This window comes from Penaeus monodon, chromosome 26, assembly GCF_015228065.2.
Source record: "Penaeus monodon isolate SGIC_2016 chromosome 26, NSTDA_Pmon_1, whole genome shotgun sequence".
Classification (NCBI taxonomy): domain Eukaryota; kingdom Metazoa; phylum Arthropoda; class Malacostraca; order Decapoda; family Penaeidae; genus Penaeus; species Penaeus monodon.
In genome coordinates, this window is record NC_051411.1 from 1284260 (window position 1) to 1296759 (window position 12500).

Genomic DNA, 12500 nt, shown 5'->3' on the forward strand with positions numbered 1-12500 from the left:
TATAGTTAATTACATAGTTTCTATAAAACAAGATAAAAAACGAGTGTGAGTTTGATCTCCAGAAGCACAGTAGTGTCGCTCGCTCTCCCCAGACCTGTGCGTGTGTCCGCGTTGGAGCAGCTTAGCAAACTGCGAGCCTCAGCCGAAGGATAACACGAGCATAAGCGAGTGCAAGACAAGGCATGACGTCCTACCACGCTCCTTCCCTCGTCCCTTCGTCAGGAACCCTCGGAGTGGCCGCCCATTGACTTCTCCGGCCGTCCATTTTGTCCCCCACGCCCCTCCTGCCGAGAAGGGTGAACTTGGAGCCTTTGAGGATAAGAGGGAACACATGTCGTCGAGAAGGAGAGTGGGTCGACACCCTGCAGGTCCCTCATCCTTTGGGCTTCGTCGCAGGAGAGGCCATCCCGAGGGCGAGATCGGCCACGGAACCGCCTGGAAATTCGATCTTCCCCGAGTGATGCATTTCAAAGCCGTTCGTCCGTTCAGTGACGTGGAAGACGGTCAGAATAGAGAATATGGTGACATGGCGACCAGACCCACACGGAGAAACAAGAACATTCGCGCAGAGAGCAAAATTCATGAAAGACTGAGGAGAACCAGGAGATTCGCGACTCGGGATACAGCCACTCCCCAGAAACCCGTCTCAGATCCATTCGCTTGTGACACTTCTTTCGTGGACACCGCCATTTGTGACGGTGTTCTACAGGACGAAACCGGCGCCAGACACGGCATTTCTGGCACAGGGCCTCTTGGAAGTCTGCCTATTTCCCTTGTCTCTCCAGCGAACACAGGCATTCCCAGTAACAACATAAACAAAACTACTTTTACAGATATGACACATAAAAGTCCTCAAATCTTGGAGACAACCACACCAAAGAGTATCCATACCTTAAAAACACTAATACCAAGTCCCGGTGCCATGACCGAAGTGGGCAAAGACGCCTCACGTGTAGGCCTTAAGAGCGAAACTCTAGAACATGGAAACAAGCGAATAATTGAGAAGAACGAGACCAGATTAGCGGAAGAGCATAGCAGCATGAGATCTGACCCAGCGGGCGGCCCATGCAGACCGTGGCCAAGACTCTGTCGGCCGAAGAGGAGAGAAAGGCGATACCTCAGCTCGGGCGTGATGGGTCCCGGGCACAAGGGCGCTCACAGCAATCTAAAACCATTTCCCAAGAGACGCCTCGAGGATGGTCGGTACAGCATATTGCTTCGTCGGGGTCAAGGAACACGCCTGCCGCCCCAGAAGGACTTGGAGGGCCAGCTGATCCTCAACATGAGACGAGTCGAGCACCGCAACGAGACCCGAGGTGCGTACGACGTGGAGGAAGCGGTCGACCCCGAGATCAACGACTGCTTCTGCGAGTATAGTTCCCAGCTGAAGTGCCTGGGAGAGCGGATCACCAGAATCCCCAGCGGAGTCGTGGGGAACGTCACCTGGTTGTGAGTACGATTTTGCTCGCACTCTCTGGTCATTTCTCTCCTTTCACTTCTCCTTTCCCCCATTCTTTCGTCTCTTCGGTCACTTCTCTTTAAACTCCTTCATCTTCCTTTCCTCTTTTTAACTCTGACTTGCAATTCACTCCTTTTCGATAAATCGGAACGAACATTACCTTAGTAGGAAGTGAAAATCGACGTCCTCCTCTTCTGCTGTTGCACTGTGCTAATGAACGAGACGAAAAACTGAAATCTAAGACGAGATTTTTACTAATTAGATTAACATAATATTACTGCAACCAAGATTATATACTGCAGTTGCAAAAAGGAAAAAAAAATCTCTCACCATTTTCTTATAGCTAAATCCGTGCATTCACCCTTTTTGTCTTATTGATATGATACAGTGTACTTCGATATTGATTTAACTTGTTCTAAATACATAATTTCGAAACATGAAATACGTAACATTTATATCCATCATCCACGTAATTTACGATCGATGTAATTAGTTCTACTATTGCCAACATTATCACCGTTATCATATACTTTAGTGTTATTATTATCTGTTTTATTATATGGGTCTCTCTCTCTCTCTCTCTCTCTATCTATCTATCTATCTCTATATATGTATATCCATCTATCTATCTATTTCTATCTACTTATCTATCTACCTATCTACAAACACACAATAGCAAACATTACCTTTCCTACTCTCGCCAGGCCTACAAATTACCACAAATAAATATTCCACTACCATTATGATCATCATTATTATCATCACCAGTATTATCCTCACCACTAAAACATCCGCATCCCTACCACAACTACCACAAGTACGACCTCACTACCACAGCAACAACCGTACTTCTTCTGTTTAGTCTCTCTTCCCGCAGCATCGTCAGGATGAGTTCGGTCCAGCGCCTCGACGTCGACGTCATGGCGCAGTACTCGAGTCTCAGGATAATGTGAGTGTTATTTTGGGAGCGTTTAAGGTCTCTGGTCTTCTTCTTCTTCTATTTATTATTATTATTACTATTATTATTATCACTATTGTTGTTATTATTATTGTTATTATAATTATTATTGTTATTACAATTATTATTGTTATTATTATTATTATTATTATTATTATTATTGTTATTATTATTATTATTATTATTATTATTACTATTATTATTATCATTATTATCATCATCGTTATAATTATCATTATTTTTAGTATCTATCATTATCATTATTTTCATTATCAGTTTTATTACCTTATAATTGTTTTTATCATTATTATCATCATCACTGAACTCATTATTGTTTATTGCTATTATTACAATAATAGTTATTATTATTATCCGCATTATTATTACTACTACTATTATAATAATTATCCTTATCATTGTCAATGTATTATTACTATGTCCATTGTTATTAAAATGATAATCATTGTCGTCATTGTTGTTATTATCATTATGTTGGTTATTTTTACTATGTTTATTATTAGTAATATTATTATCATCACTCTTATTGTGGCTATTACCTTGATTGATTAACTGATTAGCTGAATAATTAATCATGTTTATTAAAAAACAGGTCACTGGAAGAGAATCACCTGACCGCCATCCCGCGCGGCGTTTTCTTTAACCAAAATGTCCTCAAACACCTGTAAGTTCGTTTTCTATGATTCTGGCTTTCATGGTAAGGGTACACTATGGTATTCTTAGAAAAAGTCTATATCGATGTTGACAGCGTGTAAAAATTTATTTTCTTATATAAGTTGTTATATATGTAGTTTGTATAGTATAAATTATTAATTAGTTTGTATTGTGTAAGTTACTCATTCTTGAGCAACTAGTTATATAAATATATGTGCAATAGAACTTGTAATATATGAACCTAGAGAGTCATATCTCCACGTGCTCATTATATTTACACTCTTAGTTCAAAATTTTCCTTAACTACATAATATCGACATATTTTAATCCTACAGATATATGTCCAAAAACCACATAAAATATCTCCACAAGGATAGCTGTCAAGGCCTACGGAGTTTGCTGACATTTTTCCTTGACAAAAACAGCCTGGAGGTTGTCGAGTTGTCCTGTTTCCTCCACACGCCCGCCCTCGTTACGCTGTGAGTGCCCTTTGCTTTGTGATTATAAATGTGCTACCTCTGAATATGCTGTGAATTATTTCTGCGATAAACACGCACACACGTACGCACACACACACACGCTCACATACACACGCACACGCGCACGCACGCACGCACGCACGCACAAGCGCATGTACACACACACACACACACACACACACACACACACACACACACACACACACACACACACACACACACACACACACAGGTACGCATGCATATACATGCACATATATCGCCCAAAGACTAATGGCTAATTATCGGTTCCAGGAACCTGGCTTATAACAGCTTGTCTCTCCAACGCCAGCGCTTCCCTCCGCTGCCGAGTCTGCGGCACGTGTAAGGCCGTAGGAGTTATTATTGATTTTCCTGTTATTATTTTCTTGAATAATATTATCGCCTGTCACCATCATTATTATTGTTGTTGTTGTTATTATTATTATCATCATTATTATTGTTATTTTTATTAATATTATCATTATTATTATTATCATCATCATCTATTATTATTAATATTGTAAACTTTTCTTTAGATTTGCTAATTAAAATCAAACACCGAGCCACTACCAGCGACCTAGGGTGATTGAAGTTTGAGGTAATGGAACATTAACAAAAATATGCAAAAATATGCAGAACAATTACAAATTAAAACATCCATTCAGGTCAATTCACTTACACAAAAATACTTCAGATCGATGACTCTTCTGAGAACATGCCTGAGCTGTTTAAAACTATTTTTTTTACTTCTAATTTTGGATTTCCCGGTATCTGTTTCTTTATTAGGCCAAGAGCTCCAATAACAACAGGCAAAGTTTAGTTTTTTAAATGCCACATCTTTTCCCACTCTATTTCCAGGTCTTTATACTTTGATATCTTCTCAAAAACTTTCGCTGAGACGTTTCTGTCTGAAGGGATGCTCATGTCTATAAACAGGCAGGTGTTGTTTATTTTGTCCTTGATGACGATATCTGGGCGATTCGCCTGTATAGTACGATCTGTGTGAATTGGAAAGTCCCACAAGACTGCAGCATCTTTACCTTCAGTGACTGGCTCTGGATGGTGTTCGTACCATTTATCTTGCGTTCCGATAGTAAAGTGCTTGCAGATCTTCCAGTGCAGGTACTTGCCCACTCTGTTGTGGCAATTTTTGTACTCATTCGGTGTTAATATTGAGCAACCAGCCACAAGATGATCAATTGTCTCAGCCTTGTCTTCACAAAACCTACACTTTGGGTCAGTGCCATTGTGCAAGATGTTAGCTTGATAGTTTCTGGTAAACAAACTTTGATCTTGGGCTGCAAGAATAAAACTCTCTGTTTCCCCTTTAAGTCCAGAGCTTCTAAGCCACTGATGGGTTGCGGTTTCATCTACATCAATGTGTTTGCTTCGAGTTGCAAACTGTCTGTGGAGAGGCTTTTCATGCCACCTAGATTCAAGTTTTTCTTGTCCGACCTTCTTCGCTTTTTGTTTTCTATGTTTAGCAGCCAATGTTGGCGACATATGTTCAATGTTTTCGCTCTCAGTTTCTGAGAAAACTTATATGATTCCTTTACTACCGAGTGTGATCTTTTGGAGTTTTCATGTACTTTAACTAATTGAAGCATCCAATCGTTGGTTAGATCTAAGTATTGCAAGAGACCAATCGTTGTTTTGTACGATAATTCCAACTGCATCATCCCCCTGCCTCCTTTACTTCTAGGGACGTACAGACGGTCTACGTATGATTTAGGGTGACACATTCTGTTGCATGTCAATTGCTTCCTAATTTTGGTGTCAATTTGTTTGAGTTCACTTAAGTTCCAGTCTATCACGTTAAAACTATATGTAACCACAGGTATTGCAAGAGTGTTAGTTTGTTCTTCGAGTTTAATTCCGTTTTCAGGATTGACCTTACTCTTCGGATGCATTCTGTACGTATTTTTTTCTTCATCTATGATTGTTGTATACCATCTCCTTCGTTTACTTCTAGAAATTTATAGGTTTCTTCCTGAACTAATTTACCGATTTATTATTATTGTTATTATTATTATTATTATTATTATTATTATTATTATTATTATTATCATTATTATCATTATCATTATTGTTATTATCATCATCATCATCATCATCATCATCATTATTGTTAATTCTCCTAATATTATTCATATCATTACTTTTATCGTTATTAATATCATTGATTTTATCATTATTGTTATTGTTATTATTATCAATATCATTGTTATTTCTATTATTTGTGTCACATGATCAGTATCAGTATCACCATCTTTATTTTCTTTTTCTTAGGTTCCTCCACGATAACAAAATAACGAATATCGATAACCTCTTTACCAACATAACGTCCATAACGACTTTGTGAGTATCTTGATGAAAAGGGAATTGCTGTGCGTTTGCAGGATGTTGCATGCTGGCATTGTTGTTGTTGTTGTTAATGTTAATAGTTTCAATTTTCCTTATTGTTATTATTATTATTATTATTATTATTATTATTATTATTATTATTATTATTATTATTATTATTATTATTATCATTATCATTATTATTGTTGTTTTTATAATTGTCATTATCATTACTATTATTATTCCACATATTTATTTCCCCAGATTTACCGGTCTATTCCCCCAGATTTACCGATCTATTTCCCCAGATTTACCGATCTATTTCCCCAGATTTACCGGTCTATTCCCCCAGATTTACCGATCTATTCCCCCAGCTTTACCGACCTATTTCCCCAGTTACCGATCTATTTCCCCAGATTTACCGATCTATTTCCCCAGATTAACCGATCTATTTCCCCAGATTAACCGATCTATTTCCCCAGATTAACCGATCTATTTCCCCAGATTAACCGATCTATTTCCCCAGATTAACCGATCTATTTCCCCAGATTAACCGATCTATTTCCCCAGATTAACCGATCTATTTCCCCAGACAGCTCAACAACAACAGGATCCGTATGATTCGCTGTCAGGCCTTCAGCTCCCTGCAACACCTGCGCTCCGTGTGAGTTTTTTTGTTTTTTGTTTTTCTACCGTGTATTTGTTGTTGTTGATGATGTTATTGCTATGTTTATAACTGTTGTTACTAGGGTTATTAAAATTGTTGTGATTGTTTATTCTGTTGATTTTTTTTATTGCTGGTGTCGTGGTTGTTATTGTAATGATTATTATGATAATGATAATTTCGTTAGTTATTAATATTATAGTAATGATAATTATGATAATAATAGTGATAGTAATAAAAAAGATGATGATGGTATTGATGATTATAATAACGGTAATGATAATAACAATAATGACAATATTAACAATAATCATAACAATAATCTTCACAATGAAAATCATAGCAGACATTTTTGCTCAAGATGCACAAAAATGCAACCTTTAGCCTCTCGAGATGTCGTCAACTGCGCCCTTTTTCCCCAGAGACTTGTCCGGAAACCCCCTGACGACGGTGCAGGACATCTTCTCAGGGCTGAAGGCTCTCCGCGTCCTGTAAGTTGGTTCGCTCACCCGGGAAATTGCGGGCGTCTGTGTTGATGAAGGTTTTGCTGATGATGGGGTGGTTTGGTGTCGTTGGTTAATTCTCTTTTTGGTGTTTATCTTTCTTTCTCTCTCTCTCTCTCTCTCTCTCTCTCTCTCTCTCTCTCTCCCTCCCTCCCTCCCTCCCTCCCTCCCTCCCTCCCTCCCTCCCTCTCCCTCTCCCCTTCTCCCTCCCCCTCCCCCTCCCCTCCCCCTCCCCCTCCCTCTCCCTCTCCTTCCCCCCGAATACGCCCTCATACGCCTTATGCACCTTCCGACCCGCAGGAACCTGATGGACCTCGACCTTCAGGACATCGACGAGCGACACTTCCTGTCGATGGAGGAGCTGAAATTAGCGTACGTATGAAAACAAGTAATAAAAAGAGGAGAAAAAAAGAAAAGAAAAAAAGAAACAGAAGAACAAAAACAGTAGACTAATATATGCTTTATCTTTCTGTCTTTATTTTGGAAAGAGAGAGATGGAGACAAACGATTGGGATGGAATAACACTTTTTAATTCTTCTCAGTGGTATTATTGATTCTTGTGACCATTCATGCTCTCCAGGTATTTCAAAACCTTTCGCTACTGCAGCTACGTGCCGCGGGTGCTTCAGTGTCTTCCTAGTACAGATGGTGAGTTTTTTTGTGAATGAAGTGTAGAGTTTTTTTGTGAATGAAGTGTAGAGTTTTTTGTGAATGAAGCGTAGAGTTCTTTTGTGAATGAGGTGTTGCTTGGCTACTTTTACGCTAACAGGATTTTGAATGAGAGGTTATTACGTTGTTTTTACGCTATCATTAAAAAGTAAATGTTGTTAAATCAATGTTAAGTTAACAGGGTTGTGAATAAGATGTTTTAGTGTTTTTAAGCTAAAAAGAAAATGAAATGCCGTTTAATCAATTTTGCGTAAACAGGTTTCTGAATGAAGTTGTATTCCGCTTGTAATAACATTTTAGAGAAGTAAAATTAACTACTTTTACGTCAACAGGGTTTTGTGAGCGAAATGCTGCTCCACTACTTTTGCGCTGACCATTTTTTGTGAATGATAATAGTTTGAAGATGAATTGCATTTACTCTAAGATGATTTACGAATGTTGCTATGCTTTTTCAAGACCTCTGTTATTGAAATATTGCTTTTACAGTAACAGACTTTCTAAGAATGAAATGCTACGTTACCCCTTTTACGTTAATGTTTTTTTTATAAGTCTAATGCTGCGTTGGCTGCTAATGCGCCCTCTGGTTTTGTGAATGGAATGCTGTATTACTACTTTTACACTAACACGTTGTCATGAATGAAACATAGCAAATTTACTAAGAAATTTACTTTTTTCTAGTGAATTAAATTTTTCTTTGTTACTTTTACTCTAAATTCTTTGATGAAATAAAAGCGACTCTACTATTTTAACGATAACCGCAGAGTTAGTTACGACCTTCTTTTGCCCATGTGACAACAACTACTTCAGTCATTTTAGAAAAGTGTATAGCTTCTCATTCTCAAGCTAAATGTATTACCTTCTCACTGCTGTCCCCTCCTCATACTGAAAAGCCTCCCTCATCAGCACCAAACGCCCGCACGCCCCTCACTCTACTACTTGTTTACCCGCCCATCCGCCCACCTTCCCAACCCGTCCACCACCACTCACCCCCCCCCCCCCCCCACTCACCCCAGGCGTCTCGAACGGGCGTGACATGATGGGCTGGGTCGTCCTCCGCGTGGCCGTGTGGGTCGTCGCCGCCCTCACCCTCGCCGGCAACCTGGCTGTGATTGGCTGCCGCGCCATCTCGAAGGAGGACAACAAGATACTGAAGCTCTTCATCAGAAATCTGGCTGGTATGTGGTCGCGGGGGAGGAAGGGAGAGGGGGCAGGGGAAGGAGGGGGAGCGGGGAAGGCGGGAGGAAGAGGAAGAGGAATAGGCAGAGGGGGAGGAAATGGGGAGAAAGGCAGGAGGGGAAAGGGGGATGGGGAGGGAGAAGAAGAGGGGAGGTGGAAAGGAAAGAGAGAGAGAGTAAGAGGGAGGAGGATGGGGTGAGGGAGAGGAGATGGAAGGGAGAGGGACTGGGAGGGGGAGGGTGAGATGGAAGGGAGGGGGAGGGAGAGGAAGGAGAAGAGGGAGAATAATAGTGTTAATAATAATAATGAGGATAATAGTGATATTAATAATGATTATAACAATATTAATGATAATAATGATAGCAAAAACAATGATAATAATGATATTAGCAATGACAATAACCATGACGCCCCAATCACCATCGACGTCACCATACATCACCATCCCCCTCCCGCCCACGCAGCCGCCGACCTGCTGATGGGCGTGTACCTGGTGATCCTGGGCGTGCAGGACCTCAAGACGCGGGGATCCTTCCGGGCGGAGGCGCTGGCGTGGGCGTCCTCCTACACCTGCACCTTCACCGGGATCCTTGGGCTTGTGTCGTCCGAGGTGAGTGAGGGGGAGGGGGAGGGAGGGAGAGGGAGAGGGAGGGAGGGAGGATGAGGGAGAGGAAATGAGGTGGGATGGAGGGAGGATGAGGGAGGGGAAGGGAAGGATGGGAAGAGGAGGCGTGGGGAGGAGGAGGGAGCGGAGGGGGATAGGTGGTGAGGGACGGCGAGGGGGAGGAAGGGGGGAGGAGGGAGGGAAAAGGTTGTGGGGAGGAGGGAGGAGGAAGGGGGTAAGGAAGGGGTGGGAGGAGGGAGAGGGGATGGGGGTAAGGGAAGGGGAGGAGGGGAAGGGACTATTACAGGGAGAAATCCTGATCCGATGAAAAACTTGAAATGGTTTTTACTCGATCGGATGAAGAACTGACGAATGATTCGATGCGCCCGACATTCCCTTCACAGAGCGGCTGTATTCCATCATGTACATATAGAAGAAGGTAAAACATCTTCTTCTTAATTCCCATAAAGTCTAGCTAACGTCTCTGGGCTTCGTTTAAGCTCGAAATCCCCCAAACACATAAAAAGCCTCCATAACGCAAGGCAATCCGAACTCACTCCTTTCCTCCTTCTCCCTCTCCCCTGCTCCTCCTGTGGGCGCCAGACGTCGGTGTTCATCCTGACCTTCATGTCCCTCGAGCGGTACTTGTTCATCAGGCAGCCCCTCGAAGCCCGCACGCTGTCGGAGAGGTCGGCTCGAGTCTGTCTGTTCTTCATCTGGCTGACGTCGATATTTCTGGCGGTCTTTCCCGGTGAGAAATGTTAGTTTTTTTTTAGTCTGAGTTGGAGGACTTTTTTCTTTCTTTCTGTTTGTCTGTCTCTCTGTTTCTCTGTTTGTCTGTCTGCCTCTCTCTCTCTCTCTCTCTCTCTCTCTCTCTCTCTCTCTCTCTCTCTCTCTCTCTCTCTCTCTCTCTCTCTCTCTCTCTCTCTCTCTCTCTCTCTCTCTCTCTCTCTCAGTATCGAAATATATAAGGATTCTCACTCTCCACATTAATCTTAACCGTGTTTTATAATTTACCAAACGATCTGTCCTAAAATATTCTTTGCTTGTTTGGAAATAAACACTTCTTTCTTGAGCAATATCCGAGTGATAGACGAAGTACTCGTTCCCTGTAGTTCTTTTTTTATGACTTTATCCAAATGATTTCCCTTTTCGATTCGTTCTCCCACAGCCATATGGATCAAAAGCTTCTACGAGAGCGGCGCCATGTGCATTCCTCTGCACGTGACCGAACCTTATCTCGCTGGATGGCAATATTCAGCCTTCATATTCTTAGGTATCAATACCCTCAGGTATGACCGATTAGTGACCAATCATGACCAGTTATAACGATACGTTTAATTTTGTGTTCTCGGGGACTTTGATATGGTTAGGGACGATTCGTAATCTCAAGGGGGGGGGGGGGGTACGACTTATACGAATACTTAGACTGATAAATTAGCGTGTGTTTAAAGACGCAAATTAGTATTTATATAGAAAAATAAGCAGATAGATGTAATAATGACGAAGATTGCAACAGTGGTGATGATACTAGCGAGGAATGTCGAGAAATAATGGGTAAAGCTGAATTTGACGTCGAGGAAGTAGTCGTAAAATGAATAAATATATGAATAAGTAACTGAAAAGAAAAAAGTGAGCATCAAACATAGATAATTCGTTCACATCCTCTTCCTCCACTTCCTCGTGTTATTCCATATTCTCTCTTGCCCTTTCGTTCCTCCTCCTTCTCTTTCTTACTCCTGCTCCTCTTTATCTACTCTGCCTCCGTCTCCTCTTGGTTCTCTCCTTTCTCTTGCTCCTCTTCCTTTTCCTCTTTTCTCCTATCTCCTTCTCTTGCTCCTCCCTTTTTTCTTGTTCCTTCTCCTTCTCCCTCTCCTTTTCTTCTTTTTCCTCTTCATCCTCCTCCTTCCCCCCCTCCTCCTCCTCCTCCTCCTCCTCCTCCTCCTCCTCCTCCTCCTCCTCCTCCTCCTCCTCCTCCTCCTCCTCCTCCTCCTCCTCCTCCTCCTCTTCATCATCATCATCCTCATCATCATTATTTTCCTCTTCCCCACCCCCTCCTCTACCTTACCCACCTCCTCCTCCTCTTCCACCTACCCATCCCCAACCCTCTCCCCCTCCACCCCCCTTCCCATCCCCCCTCTTCCCTCCACCTCCCTCCTCCCCCACCCCCTCCCCACCCCCATCCCTTTCCCCCCTCCCCCTCCCCCCTCCCTCCCCTCCCTCCCCTCTCTCTCTCTCCCCCACAGCATGGCCGTGATCCTGGGCGCCTACGCTGGCCTCTTCTTCAACATCATGGTGACCCGGACGTCGACGCCTCTCTCAGGCGGCGAGTCCCGGTTCGCGCTGCGCTTCTTCTTCATCGTCATCACCAACTGCGTGTGCTGGCTCCCCATTGCGTGCGTCAAGGCGGCTGCGCTGGCTAATATCGAGGTCCATTGTGAGTGAAGTGGTTGTAGGCATTGGTAGACACGCAAAAATTGAGCTGGATATAAAGTAAGGAAAAAAAAGAACTGTAGATGACGAAGAAATAAGGGGGGGGGGGAAGCTGGATGTAAAATAGAAAGAATAAGTAAATATCGTCGAAATAAGGATGTAAATTTAAAAAACGCTTGACACAAAATTGGGTTAATTCAAAAGTGAGATTGCAAGTTGCTCGTCTTTGAGAAAATCTTAGAGTTGTATTTAATTATATCTTGTGTATAATGTTTTTTTTGTCATTATATTACTACAGTAAAGTGTGTTTTTTCATTAACTGCGATAGGATCCTTGGCTTATTCTACTCTCACTATCTAAAGCTTCCTCTCTCAACAACAACTCCCCAAGCCACATCATTAAAAAAGATCACCCGTTACCTAAACCTTCCTCTCTTTTACGCTAAACCTTTTCCCCGCCCAGCCGGAGTGTACGCCTGGCTCGTGGTCCTCGTCCTGCCCATCAACTCGGCCATAAACC

The 12500-nt window shown here is 42.2% G+C and overlaps 1 protein-coding gene across 1 annotated transcript in view; it reads left to right on the top strand.

Moving 5' to 3' along the window:
• Positions 1–12500, top strand: part of LOC119589838 — a 39673-nt gene that overhangs the window by 24902 nt on the left and 2271 nt on the right. Inside the window, exons 5-20 of the mRNA XM_037938427.1 lie at positions 74–1449; positions 2337–2408; positions 3028–3099; positions 3425–3568; positions 3863–3931; positions 5879–5947; positions 6525–6596; positions 7019–7087; positions 7400–7471; positions 7680–7747; positions 8782–8943; positions 9409–9554; positions 10152–10299; positions 10720–10840; positions 11795–11985; positions 12444–12500. The exon at positions 12444–12500 is cut by the window's right edge and continues 93 nt beyond it. Coding sequence (XP_037794355.1) covers positions 74–1449; positions 2337–2408; positions 3028–3099; positions 3425–3568; positions 3863–3931; positions 5879–5947; positions 6525–6596; positions 7019–7087; positions 7400–7471; positions 7680–7747; positions 8782–8943; positions 9409–9554; positions 10152–10299; positions 10720–10840; positions 11795–11985; positions 12444–12500 — 2908 coding nt within the window. The remainder of the gene's footprint in view (positions 1–73; positions 1450–2336; positions 2409–3027; positions 3100–3424; positions 3569–3862; positions 3932–5878; positions 5948–6524; positions 6597–7018; positions 7088–7399; positions 7472–7679; positions 7748–8781; positions 8944–9408; positions 9555–10151; positions 10300–10719; positions 10841–11794; positions 11986–12443) is intronic.